Here is a 14,741-nt window from a genome sequence, read left to right as displayed (position 1 = left end):
TGTTTAGATTAGAGCTTCATGCATTTTTATTAGGTATATATTTATATAGAAAGGTCTAACCAGGGACTGGTGTTGCAAATTAGCCTCGGCTATTACCCCATTCATGCCTGTTTTCTCAGGGCACAACGACGCATGCAGTAACATTTTCATAGACCTGACTTATTTCTCTCGCAAAATTTGGCGACCCATTTTCCACTTTCCCTTTCACTGCAAAGCGGTGGAAAAAGATAGGATCTACAAGCATACAGCTTGTCACGCAGCAACTGTTTTATGCTTGAAGATCAGATATTTTGCGCAGGATTGAGCACATTTGTGGAACATAGCATTGTGTTCACTTGGGAGGGAGGGAGGAGGAGAGGAGACGCGTTTGTCAGCGACTGGACAGCTGATAGAATGAGAGCTTTACGCTCAGACAATAATGTGAATATTATTATTATGAATAATAATAATATAGGTTTGTCACTGGGTTGTTTACAAGTTACTATAGTTCGCTTGCTGCTACTAAATTTAGAGCAGCATTACATCACGGTCATATTATGACAGTGATGACGAAACTTCAACCTGTTTTTTGCACTTTCTCCATTTACAGCCCGTACATCTACATAAACGTTCGGATTTCAAATATAAAGTTTTTATTCCGTGGCCACGGATGTTACAATTTACTTCGGGTGGGTATAAGTACCCGTAACTTCTGTATTGTTCAATGAAAAGCATTTTAATCCGATTGGCGGTCATTTTCTCATAGAGTTATAGTGTATCAGAGTGCAATTACACCTCCCAACCGATAGGGTCACGTAGTTGAAAGCATGGAGAAAATACGGAGAAAATGGCCACCGATCGGATTTAAATGTTTTTTATTGGACAATACGGAGAATATGGGTACTTATGGGTTACCCGAATAGAATTGTAACATCCCTGGCCATGAGGTAAGCACTTTATATTTGAAATCTGAACATCATCATCATCGATGTAGCGAAAATGTGTCCATATCACCTCTTCTCTTTCTCCCGAGCCCCGTGCAAAGCATTTTACCGTTTTATTTTGTAAAGTTTCGCTCTGAAATCTGAATCCTCCTGCCATTCATTTGACGGTGGTGTGACTCTGTGTGTGTGTGTGTGTGTGTGTGTGTGTGCGTGCGCGGCTGCAACTTTAAAAGGGGGTGTGTGTGTGAGTGAGGAACAGCATGCCTGTGCTGTGCATCAAAGGAGACAGGGAGTGACAAAATCATATAATAAATATATGATATAATATTTTGTCTCGTCTTTGTTCGTGAACTAAAATGACCATAGAGTTTAGTCCAGTCTTTATTTAGTGAATTACATTTTCGTCTCGTCTTTATTAGTCAACGAAATTGCATAATGATTTAGTCCCAGTTATTGTTTATTCATGGGTGGTGGTCTCGTCTCGTCTTCGTCCTTTGAAAAATGTGCGTTGACGAACATATTTCGTTTCGTTTTCGTTAACGAAATCAACACTGCATGGAAGTAAAAATGAGATCCCCACATACACAAATCACAAATCATGATGACATATAGGAGACAGATAGAAATACACACTAGCCTACTGCCTACACTTTCATAGACATGCCTGCTTATTTCGCTCTCAAAATTTGGCAACCCATTTTCAACTCTCTGCTTTTTAGAAGACAATGGAACCCCCCACTGTTTGGGGGAGAACGTGTGAACTAGTCTGGAGAACAGAGGGAGACAGTGGCCAATAGGATAGCCTGATTTGGGGATCAAAATGATAATTTTTCAGGCTTGGTGGAGGAGTATGAAACCTCAGTCATGCGAGTGTTAACAAAAAAAAAGACTAAAATAGTGAAAATAGCCGATCAACAAGCTCACAGCACATCACGATGTGAGCTTGTAGATCTGCTATTTTCAAAAAAAAAATAAGGTTTTGAAAATAATGACAAAACTGGCACAATTAATCTTATGGATTGAATATGAATTGAAATGTGAAAGCGAGAGCGAGAGAGAGAGAGAGAGAGAGAGAGAGAGAGAGAGAGAGAGAGAGAGAGAGAGAGAGAGACACACAGAGACAGAGAGAAAGTTTATTTTCCCTTGCCTTTCCAATTGGCCCCCCTAGTATACCAATTGGCAGGCCCCAATTTGAACTGCACTAGAAAATGCAAAACAATAACGACGTGCCCAAAAATAGGGACACCAGGATGAGAGTGAATAAACTGGCACAATAAACTTATGAATTCAATTGAAATGAGTTTCATTTCCCAAAGCAGTATAGTGGCATGACGGAAGACAGGGGCAACTTTGACCGGGATAAGCATCTGTCATTTTTTGACTTGAACCACTTTAACTATTATCTTATACTTTGGGCTATTAAAAAAATAGCAGATCTACAAGCTCATAGCGCGGCGAGTGTGCCGCGCTATGAGCTTGTAGATCTGCTATTTTTTTTATAGTTAGAAAAATTGCAAATCTTTGAATATATTTTAACTCATTCAGTGCCGTTTTTATAAGCCCAGGGTGCCAATGACGTTGCAGACGTCATGAAAAAAATAAAATAAAAGAAGTTCAGAACCCGAGATATCATGATTTGAAGATTTGCTGCTCCATTCACTTCTTGTTTAACATCTTACTGAAAAAGGCTGTATCTCGCTTCCTAAGCACTTTTTTTTTACAATGTATTTTTGGCTCTGGCACTCAGAGCCAAACTGCCAGAAATAAGTCAGGCACTGAATGAGTTAAAGCGAACATTTGTTACGGTAACTAAAATCTTTGCTTCTGGGGGATTCTACAAATGTACCAAAGAAAAATAGTTATAGCCCGAAAAAGCAGATATACAAGCTATGAGCTTGCAGATATACAAGCTCATAGCTTGTAGATCTGCTTTTTTTTTTTGCAAATTTGCAAATCTTTGAATATATTTTGAAGCGAACATTTGTAACTCAAATGACCCATGACCCATGACCCACCTCTCTCCCACTTACTTTGCCAGCCTAGGCTGGCTCAGGGTGGAAGACAGGGTTAAACAACTAAAAATGGGTCTGGTCTTCAAAATTGTAAATGCAGATTTGCCCGATATGCCCCCTATACCCGCATATCTGTATAAATACCTCAAAAAAGTTAGTGACACCCACAGCCACGAAACTAGAGGGAGCGTAAACAACAATCTGGTACCACCCACCCATAAAACAAACATGGGCAAATTCTCCTTCTATAGCACAGCCACCAAGGAATGGAATAGTCTAACCCCATCCCTCAAAAAATGCAGTTCGCTGGGCTCATTCAAAACAGCCCTAAAAACCCATCTTTCTGGAGGCCGAAAGAGGAGCTAGTACCAGTTTCCCTGTAGACAGACGACCCCCCCCTCCTCTTTTTTGTACATATTTTGTATTTCTCATGCTTTTTTTGTATATAATTTTTATTTTTCCATGCTCCCCCCCCCCTTTTTTTGTACATATATTTTTTAAATGCTTTTTTTTTTTTTTTTTGTACATAGTGGTATTTTTTCTGTATTATCTGTATTTTCATGTTGATTTTTGAACTGTTTGGTTGCTACTATATATGTCTATGAAATTAACTCAAGGACCCCAACGGAAACAAGTCCGCAAGGACTTTTTTGGCCGGACCTTTTAGACAAAGCATTATAAATGTAACTGTGTTGTTTTACATTCTTTTGCCTAATAAAAATTTCAATCAATCAATCAATCAATCTTTGCTTCTGGGGGATTCTACAAATGCACCAAAAGAAATGGACAAAATCATTTGTATTTGGCCGCAGACCCCCCACCTCAAAATATGTTGTTCTACAGGGACCCTGCAGAATCAAAGATTTGAGTTAAAGATGTTTGCTTTAAAAATATATATATATATTCAAACATTCGCAAAAATGTTTTTTTTTTTTTTAAATTAAAAAATAGCAGATCTACAAGCTCATAGCGCGGCTTGTATATCTGCTATTTTTGAATAGCCCAAAGTATAAAATAATGGTTTAAAGTGGTTTACACAGATGCGTTCCCGCCGGTTTGAACAGGTTTAATAACAAAGCACCAGAATCAATCAATGGATGAGACCCGTGTGCGCACCTGTGCGTCTTCATGTGCTTCCTGCAGTTGGGGGAGGACTTGAAGGTCTTCTGGCAGTAGGGGCACATGTAGGGCCGCAGGTCGCTGTGCGTGGTCATGTGGCGCCGCAGGCTCCCGCTGGTGGTGAAGGTGGTGTCGCACAGCAGACACTTGTAGGCCTTCAGGCCCGAGTGGGTGCGGATGTGGGCCTTCAGGACCCCCGAGGAGGCGAAGCCCCGGCTGCACTGCACGCACTTGTAGGGCCTCTCTCCTGTGTGAGATCTATGAGACGAAGAGCAAGGACAATGGAGCGCGTCAGTATTCAGCGGTGGTGGGAAAAGTACTCGAAATGTTTTACTTAACTCTTTCAGTGCCATGATTATTTATGGAATTTTGGTTCTGAGTGCCACAACCAAAATTAATTGTAAAAAAAAAAGTGCTCAGGAGCCGAGATACAGCCTTTTTCAGTAAAAGTTAAACAAGAAGTGAATGGAGCAGCAAATCTTCAAATCATCATATCTTGGGTTCTGAACATGTTTTTTTTTTTCTTTTTCATGACGCATTTGAAGTAGTGTGGCACACGGGGCGTCAGGCCACATGACGTATTTGACGTATTGTGGCACTGAAAGAGTTAAAGGAGGAGTTCACCCCAAAAAAGTACTTATTTTCTATCAATTACACACCCCATGAAGCCTTGAATTCATGGATTTATTTTTGTTTATGTGGCATTCCTAAGCCAATGATTTGATGGCCGGATGTATTTCCAGTAGGAGACACAAAGAATCTACTTTGTGTCTCCTACCGGATACATTACCGCTAGGAGACGGTATTCAAATTATTAGCTTAGGAATACGACAAAAACAAAAACAAATCAATGGATTCAAGGCTTCATGCGGTGTGCAATTGATAGAAAATAATTATTTTTTTGGGTGAACTGCTCCTTTAAGTAAAAGTGGCAATACTGCGATGTAGAAAGACTCTGTTACAAGTGAAAGTCCGGAATTAAAAATGTACTTGAGTAAAAGTAGAAAAGTGTTGGTATCAAAATGTACTTAAAGTTCAAAAAGTAAAAGTACTAAAATGTTTGAAAATAGCATATCTACAAGCTCACAACGCATCGCATCACGACGCGTTGTGAGCTCGTAGATTGGCTATTTTCAAATAGCCACGGTATAAAATAGGGCTAAAGTGGCTAATGTATGTTTTATAATATCATAATTTATATCTGCAAAGTAACTAGTAACTAAAGTTTTCAAATAATTGTAGTGGAGTAAAAGTACAATATTGCCTCTGAGATGTAGTGGAGTAAAAGTTTAGACAATTGGAAATACTCCAGTAAAGTAGAAGTACCTCAAAATTGTACTTAAGTGCAGTACTTTACACCACTGATCAGTATTCAGTGAAAAGGGGGAAAAAGCTGGTTTGAAATGACACTGCATGTGAGAGACACTCGCAGATTAACATAAGGTCAAGGACGGAGCAGACTTGTGGGTGTACTGAAATGCTAATGGAGGTGTCAAGAGAATAAAGACAAACAGAAAAAAAGTCCTTTTCCATGCATATAAGTCGAGTGCTGGATAAGAATCATGCCATGGCTGTGTGAGTGAGTGGTTAGTGAGTAGTTTTGAAATATGGAGAGTTGAGGAACGCCAACACCATGGAGTTAACGTTAAGTGTGTTTAAGACCGGGAACGCATCTGTGTCATTTTAGATTTTTAACCACTTTAACCATTATTTTATACTTTGGCTATTCAAAAATAGCAGATATACATTTCAAATTCAAAGATTTGCACACATTTTGAAGATATTTTTCAAAAATAGCAGATCTACAAGCTCGTAGCGTGGCACTCGGTGCCGCTTGTATATCTGCTATTTTTGAAAAATCTTGAAAATGTGTGCAAATCTTTGAATATATATCTTTTTAAATCGAACATTTGTAACTCAAATCTTTGCTTCTGGAACAAAATATTTTGAGATGGGGATCCGCGGCCAACTACATATAATTTTAAGGGTCCTTGACATGAAAATGTTTGAGAACCACTGATATTATAGCTACATAACCTTTTTAAAAAAATAGTTATAAGTTCCTCTTAGCAGTAATATCATGTAACTTTTTTGGACCTGGGAAGCAAAGATACAGGCAGGGTCTAGGATAAAATTCCGGGACAGAAGAGAAACGTACTACAAATGAAAGTATAATGTTTATGCGTCATGGAATGTGCAGTATATCATTTTAAGCACTTTAACCCTACTTAAGAAAAGGTATCAATACTGCAATACTCTGTTACAAGTAAAAGTACAAAATTCTAAATTTACTTCAGTAAAAGTACAAAAGTATTGGTTTCAAAATTGTATTAAAGTACCACAAGTAGAAAGTACTCATTATGCAGAATGTCCCATTTCACAAGTTTTCAATTTTATAAAAAAATCTACAAGCTCACAATGCGTCGTGAGCTTGTAGATCTGCTTTTTCAAATTGCAGAGATATATATTGGGCTGAAGTGGTTACTATGTTTTGTAATAATAATCAAAATCTACAAAGTAACTAGTAACTAAAGTTTTCCAATAATTGTAGTGGAGTAAAAGTACAATATTTGCCTCTGAGATGTAGTGGAGTAGAAGTAAAAGTACTGAAAATTTGAAACACTCCAGTAAAGTAAAAAAAAAATACCTCAAAATTGTACAGTAGTTGAGTAAGTGTACTTAGTTACTTTACACCACTGCTGATTGTGGCCTAACACTTACAAGATTTCAATTCTTTATTCAGATATAGATGCAGGGAACAACTAGTAGCACAAACTAGCCAGAATAAGAGACGATAAAGTGATGCAAGTTACTGAAACCATAAATTATATTTATTATCATGTAATAAAAAAGAACTTCAATTTGGGCAAATGGGTTGCCAAGTCTGGGACAAGTTGAAAGTAGAATTCAGGGACAGCTGCAGAAAGCTGAGGAGGATAAAAAAAGTTCATTTCGAGCCCTAACAAACATGCCAGAGCTGTGAAATTTCATCATCGCTCTTTCATACCTCACACAGCCTTTTAACTCGCCATTACGGGACAATGAAGTCTCGGGGGAGAGAGAAACTTGCAGCACTTCTCGTCCTGCCAAATGCTGAGCCCTTGGCTCCTGATGGCGAGCCAGCTCAGATTAATCTATTCAATCCGGGAACGCACCTGTGTCACTTTAGATTTCTTTGGCTATAAAAAAATAGCAGATATACTATAGATCTGCTATTTTTTAAAAAGAAATCGTGAAAATGTGTGCAAATCTTTGAATATATATAATTATTTTTTAAAGCGAACATTTTTTAACTCAAATCTTTACTTCTGGTGGGGTCCCTGGAACAAAAATATTTTGAGATGGGGGTCTGTGGCCAAATACATATAATTGTTGACAAGGTTTGAGGACCAGTGATATTATAGCGACATACGTTTTTCAGAAAACTGTTAGGATTTAGAAGACCCATAAGCAAAGATTTGAGTTACAAATGTTTGCTTTAAAAAAAAAAATCAAATATTTGGACACATTTTCACGATTTTTCTAAAAATAGAAGATGAGTGCCGCGCTATGAGCTTGTATCAGGGGCGCAGCCATGGGTGGGCCAGGGTTAGGTAACCTAACCCTAACCATAACCCTAAAACCGAAATAAAGTAACAAAAAAACGCCCAAAAACGCTGCGCGCTGGCTTGTATATCTGTTATTTAATAGCCAAAGAAATCTGAAAATGACACAGATGCGTTCCCGGTCTTAATGGGTTAACCCTTTCTACTCTCTTGCCTCTACTGAATTCACTTATCTATCTCCTGTCGCTCTCCTCCCGTTTTATCCGTTGGAGCTCCCCCTCCTCCTCCTCCTCCTCCTCCTCCTCTCCCTTCTCGTTTTCAACTCGCCAGACACTCTCCTTCAACTCGTCTAGCTTGTCCCGTTCAATCTTTTTCTCTCTCTCGCTCTGTACTTCTCTCGGGCCGTCTATATCAGATGGGGAACTAAAGCCTGCAGGCTTAGTGGAATCTGACGCAGTTGATCGCCGCCCTCGGCAGCTGTCCAACATACTGACAGAGGCTTTGCTATGTAATAAGCATTTAAAAAGACCCCGAAGAGCAGATTGTAATTTAAAAAGGCCCCAAAGAGCAGATTGTAATGATATAGTGATCTGCCTCTACGAGGTTCCAGCATAAATCTTTACGAAAACATGTAAAGATTGGAAAACATGAGAGGGTCATCTCTACACTCTATGTTCTAAGGTTGGGCGGTTGGAGTGTTTTTATTAGGTGATTCTTTGGACCATATTTGTCATTTTATTTAGCTAAATAAATGTATCCTAATGGTCTGCCTCCTCGAGAATTAAACTCTTCAAATATAGCCAAGTTAAATGTAAAGTGCAATACAAAGTGTGCACGAAATGTTCTAAATGATGCATGTAAAACTGGAGGTCTTTGAAATTAAAAGGGGTTGAGAATCACTGGCCTACTGGATCTGGTGCTTGAGGACGTCTCACCTGACATGCTGTTTGAGGTGGCTTGATTTCTTGTAGGCCTTGTTGCAGAACTGGCACTTGTAAGGCCGGTCGCCCACAATCTCCAGGTACTGCTGGAAGGCCAGGCGAGGGTTCTGAGACTGCATGAGACCTGAGGACAGCAGAGGAACGCAACACACACAACACGTCAGCCATACTGTGCCTAAAGTCAGTGGTGGAAAGTAACTAATTTAGTCAAGTACTGTTACTTGAGTACAATTTTGAGGTACTTTTACTTTACTTGAGTATTTTCCAATTCTACTCCACTACATCTCAAGAGGTATATTATTGTAAATATTGTACTTTTACTCCAATACAATTATTTGAAAACTTTAGTTAGTAGTTACGTTATAGATTTTGATTATCATTACAAAACATACATTAACCTCTTCAGCCCTATTTAAACGTTGGCTATTTAAAAAAAAAAAGAATTATACATTTGATACATTATGATAACTTCTGGAACGGGACATTCTGCATAATGAGTACTTTTGCTTTTGGTACTTTAAGTATATTTTGATGTCAATACTTTTGTACTTTTACCGTAATTTTCGCAATATAAGCCGCACCTGAATATAAGCCGCAGCAGCTAAATGGAATGATTTGTACATATATAAGCCGCACTGGACTATAAGCCGCGGGTGTAAAATCCATAGATTTAGGAGGTCCCCTAGTGGCCGTTAGCTGTAAAAATCCATAGATAAGCCGCACCGTTATATAAGCCGCAGGGTCGAAAAATGGGAAAAAAGTCGCGGCTTATAGTCCGAAATTTAAGGTACTCAAATAAATGTTGATTACCGGACTTTTACTTGTAACAGAGTGTTTCAAAAAACGTAAATGAAGTCCACAATCAGAACACCAGAGGTAGCTCCACTGATCACGTCCAACCCAGATTTGGCACAAACAAGGGGTTGAATTTGTTCTCCCGCTATGCAACAAAAATGTGGAATGCCCTACCAAAAGGAATGTGGAATGCCCTAACAAAAGGAGTGAAGGAGTGTAAAACCCTACTCACTTTCAAAACTGCCCTAAAAGGATACCTTCAGGAGGCTGCAATTCCAAACTGGCCCCTGTCAAAGTCATATGTCAGATTCCTCGTGTCCTGGTGGCTGCACCCCAATACTGACACAACCCTGGGTAGGCAACCAGGTCTGGTGGAGATCAGCACTTCCAGGGGCATATTTTTCTAGTTTTATTTACTATATGTTTGTTATTATTACGGTTATTGAATTATTATTATGTCTGAGAAAATCGAAATAATTTTACTCTATGTACCCATGCACGCGATACCCATAACGATAATGAAGTCTTGAGCATGGAACCAGAATAAAACATTATTACTGATACTGAGACATTCTTTTTTTCTGCGTTTGTTAGTTTTTTCCGCTCTTTCTTTGTCCTTGTTCTACAAATGTACGTTTCAACCACATCCATTTTCTTTTGTTTGGCTTTCATAATGGAAAGTCCCTCAGGCCAGGTCAAAAGATGATGGAGCGATAGCTGGTAACTCGTTTTTTATTGGTCGGTGGCTCATGTATATTGGCTATTGGTTTTATTGAAAATATAAGGCATATAAAAGATTTTTCAAATGTACGAGATAAGTTTCCAAACGTAACATATTTTATAAACGTGGGATAAACTGTTCATAACCAACACAGTGGCCCATGTGAGACACAAAGAGCTACAGGTCACTTCCCAAGAAATACAATATACAGGCTCAGTGCAGGCTTTCTATTCCTGGAAAGTTAGCATGCTATATTAGAAGCCATTGTTCTCGCTTTGATACATAATGAAATAAAAAATTTGAATTTTCTTTTTTTTAAATGACCAAACCTGCCTACCGATGATGTCACTGGTAGGCGGGTTTACGAACTGTCCACAGCTCTCCTCTGAGACACAGACCGAGAAGACAAAAATGGTGATTATCATGAGCATTAGTGAGGACCAGTTATATGAAAATATAGGTTCAAATGGGTGAGGTGGTCCTTAAATGGAGATATGGTTGCAAAATGGCAGAGTATTCAGAATTTCCTTTAAGGCAAGGGGGATCACAAAGTTTTTCAGCTCAAGACCCCCAGAAAGTATTTGGTGTCTTCCAGGGACCCAAACTTACAAAAACATATTGTGAATTAACCACTTAAAGGGATATTTCACTTTCAAACATGTTTGAAAGTGAAATATCCCTTTAAGCCCTATTTCAAAAATAGCAAAAATAGCTTATCTACATATAGCCACACGTTGTCAGCTTTTAGATCGGCTATTCTCTCTATATATATTTTTTGCTTTATTTTTTTGAAAATCGTATCGCTTTTTCTTTTATTTTTTTTTATGTTAAGGCATTTTAGATTTCTTTAACCCATTAAGACCTTGAACGCATCTGTGTCACTTTAGATTTCTTTGGCTATTCAACAATAGCAGATATACAAGCTCATAGATAGATCTGCTATTTTTGAAAAATCTTGTAAAAAAAAAATTAAGAATCGCCTCAGGTCTTAAAGAAGAAAGAATAGATAAAGAAGAACAGGATACTCCCTGGTGGCCCAAAATGGCTGCCAACCCTAGGTTCAGGAAATTTAAATGAGTATTATCCCCAAAAGAATCTATCAATTACACACCCCACGAAGCCTTGAATTCATGGAGATTTTTTTTTGTTTTTTGTCACATTCCTAAGCCAATAATTTGATTTCCCTAGGTTCAGGAAATTTAAATGAGTATTATCCCCAAAAGAATCTATCAATTACACACCCCACGAAGCCTTGAATTCATGGAGACTTTTTTTTGTTTTTTGTCACATTCCTAAGCCAATAATTTGATGACCGGCTGAGACTCAAAGAGAGTCTCAAAGAGTCTCCTACTGGTAATTGTTTGACTCAAAGAGTCTCCCACTGAGTCTCCTACTGACCGATGACCCGGTCATCAAATTATTGGCTTAGGAATGTGACAAAAACAAAACAAGACATGACTCAGTCATGTATACCAGCTTGCTTTCTGTTTTCTCTGATTTGTCTCGCAGAATCTGGCAACACTGCTAGTGGCTCCCCATTGGCTTAGACCTGTTGCTTATTTCTCTCGCAGAATCTGGCAACACTGCCATAGAGGCAAGAGGCGTGTCTAGTACCATAGCTTGGGAGGACGAGACCGCCCGTTCAGAGTATGGGAAAGTATCCCCATTGGCTTAAAGGACCGCCAATGATGAAAAAGTGACGAGAAAGTGTTGACTAGACGTCTCAGCTGGTAAAAGTCTACATGAATTCAAGGCTTCATGCTGGGGTGTGTAATTGAAAGAAAATAATATTTGTTTTGGGTGAACTACTCCTTTTTAAAGGGACACCGGAAGTGTGAACATTGAGTAGCGAGTGAGATAAGAGACATACGAGCATGCGAAGATGAGACGTAGAAAATGAAAAACAACCAGATAAAAGCTCACCGAGGTCAGAGATGAGGATGGGATCCTGAAGGGGGATGTCGGGCAGCGGAAGGTTACTCTTGGACTCCTTGGCTTTGTTGCTTTTGCGAGGAAACTTGTGCTTCTTCTGCTGCAAGCTCTTGAAGTGGGAGGCCACGTGCGTTTTCCTGTGGCCCGACGTCCGGAAGATCTTGTCACAGTGCGGGCACGGGAAAGGACGCACACCTAGGGGAAACATAAGATTCAGATTCAGATTTTAAAAATTCATGGACCGTGTCAAATTTAAATCTGTGCAGATGGTTTTTAACCCTTTAAGACCTGGAACACATCTGTGTAATTTTTTTTATTTTAGCTAAAACGCATTATTTTACACTTTGGCTATTAAAAAATAGCAGATCTACAAGCTCAAGCTCGAGCTTGTAGATCTGCTATTTTTGAAAAATCGAGAACATTAAGTGCAAATCTTTGAATATATATATTTTTAATGCGAACATTTTTAACTCAAATCTTTGCTTCTGGGGGTCCCTGGAACAAATTATTTTGAGATGGGGGTCCGCAGCCAAATACATACATTTTGGGGTCCTTGACATGAAAAAGTTAGCAACATAAGTTTTTTCAAAAAACTGTTAGGATTTAGAAGACATTTTGTAGAATCGGAACCAGTTAAAAAAGGAAGTCACGTCTCCTCGTCCATTCTTTGCATCCTGACCGATGCACCATCTTGGTCATACATGGGCAACTGGCGGCCCAGGGGCCACATGCGGCCCCCACCTTCACTTAATGCGGCCCGCAGGTTAATATCAGAATACTGATATATTATTGATTTCAGCTGTTACAATTCCAAACATGCAAACATGACCCGCTTTAATTACTTCAGTCTATATTAGTAGCTTAATGACTAGTATTAAAATTATATTGTCTTTTTTATGTCCAATGTATTTGTATTTAAGTTCATAAAGTTAACATAAGTATAACTAAATGCATTTGAAATTAAATACAAATTTTACTTTTCAGGATTCCAATTGAAAAATAGCTAAAACAAATCGGGATTTAAATTCAAAAATAGCAAAATTAGCCGATCTACAAGCTCAAAACGCGTCGCGATGCGACGCGTTTTGAGCTTGTAGATTGGCTATTTTTGCAGCTAAAACTCATCAGTCCCTTTGTTGAGTTAAGAATATCAATGGCTTCTTGGATAAATCTTTAGTTGCCGGTGCCTTCCGGAGTTCAACGGCTCGAACTGACTCAAGAGCGGATGGGAGATAAAACAAGCTAATTCCTTACAAGTGCGCGCACGCACGCACGCACACACACACACACTCAAACACGCACACACGCACACACACGCAAACACACAAAACAGTTAAAGTAGTACAATCCACAAATAACGATTTTTAGCAGCCTCTGCTGGTCATTACTGTCACTGCAGGCCGTTCGTTTATTCCTGCGTTACCCAGAATTCCATTTGTTTTCACCGGAAGACGGAAGCGTTTCAAAAAGCGTTCTTTTAATTGTTTTATACTATCTGTGGATCGTTTCTCTTAGACAGTGGAGCTTTAGTTACCGTGAGCTGTGTTTTCTTTTTCTGTTGTTTTTCAATCTTCAAATCCTACAATCTCTTAAAAACAGCGTGAGATTCCTTTTTGTTATTAGCGCGGTAGTTCCTGGCCAAACAGGAAACCGGTGCGGTAGTTCCTGGCCAAACAGGAAACCGGTGCATTTCCTTTTCCGTTTTCCGGCCGGATGGCGTCATTTTCGCGGGAAAGGCTCACCGAGCCACCTTTTCAATAGAAATTATAATAGAAAAGGCTTTCGGGAGTGAAATTCATGGAGTGAGTGTTGTGAAACATTTGCCACTCACAAAAGATATACAATTTAACTTTAGTTTTGTTGAAAAAGTTACCTAGTGTTACTTTAATGATATTCAGGCGGAGTTTGAGATATTTTGTCACATCACCAGCAAGGTCATATCAACAGAGACAAGTTGAAAGCATGCGATGTGACGAGGACAAAGATTCAAACTATTGAGAAGAAGCCCAGCGGGAGAGCCTTTGAAATTCATGGTGGTTCTTGCGCCTGGAAACGACTGTGAGCAGAATTACAACACAAAGAAAATAAACAGTGGAGTGGAGGAGGCCGAGGAGGGGAAGTGTTGGGGGATATAGATAGACGCTGGAAAACATTGCTTTCTGCACGACTCAACATAAATGTTTCATTTAGGAGGTTCAAGAAGTTCAGACGTCCTTGGTGGCCCCCCTCTCTCTCTTCTAGTCCCTCAAGGAGGAGACCCGCCGCGCCCGCTCTACGAGGGCTCACCTGCAGTGGTGTAAAGTAACTAAGTACATTTACTCAAGTGCTGTACTTAAGTACAGTTTTGAGGTACTTTTACTTTACTGGGTTATTTCCAATTGTCTATACTTTTACTTCTACTCCACTACATCTCAGAGGCAAATATTATACTTTTACTCCACTATAATTATTTGAAAACTTTATTTGATATTTACTTTGCAGATATAAATTATTACATACATAAAACATACATTAACCACTTTAGCCCTATTTTATACCTAGGCTATTTGAAAATAGCCGATCTACAAACAATTTTAGTACTTTTACTTTTGGTATTTCAAGTCCATTTTGATACCAATACACCTGTTCTTGGTTCTTGTGACTCATACTGCCCTTCTAATACGTGAGGGGGCCGTGTTTTTTCAATTATTTTTTTCATTTATTTAAAAGAATTTTTTTAATGCAATAAAAAAATGTATAATAATAAACAGGTT

General features: G+C 38.9%; 1 protein-coding gene across 1 annotated transcript in view; it reads right to left on the bottom strand.

Moving 5' to 3' along the window:
• Positions 1 to 14,741, bottom strand: part of znf236 (zinc finger protein 236) — a 137,778-nt gene that overhangs the window by 96,600 nt on the left and 26,437 nt on the right. Inside the window, exons 9-11 of the mRNA XM_080427403.1 lie at positions 11,980 to 12,183; positions 8,535 to 8,664; positions 4,052 to 4,312 (exon numbers count right to left, since the gene is read on the bottom strand). Of these exons, the coding sequence (XP_080283529.1) occupies positions 4,052 to 4,312; positions 8,535 to 8,664; positions 11,980 to 12,183 (595 nt within the window). The remainder of the gene's footprint in view (positions 1 to 4,051; positions 4,313 to 8,534; positions 8,665 to 11,979; positions 12,184 to 14,741) is intronic.

This window comes from Gymnoscopelus braueri (assembly GCF_963280865.1).
Source record: "Gymnoscopelus braueri genome assembly, chromosome: 4".
NCBI classification, from domain to species: Eukaryota; Metazoa; Chordata; class Actinopteri; order Myctophiformes; family Myctophidae; genus Gymnoscopelus; species Gymnoscopelus braueri.
This window is presented reverse-complemented; position numbering and strand designations above follow the sequence as displayed.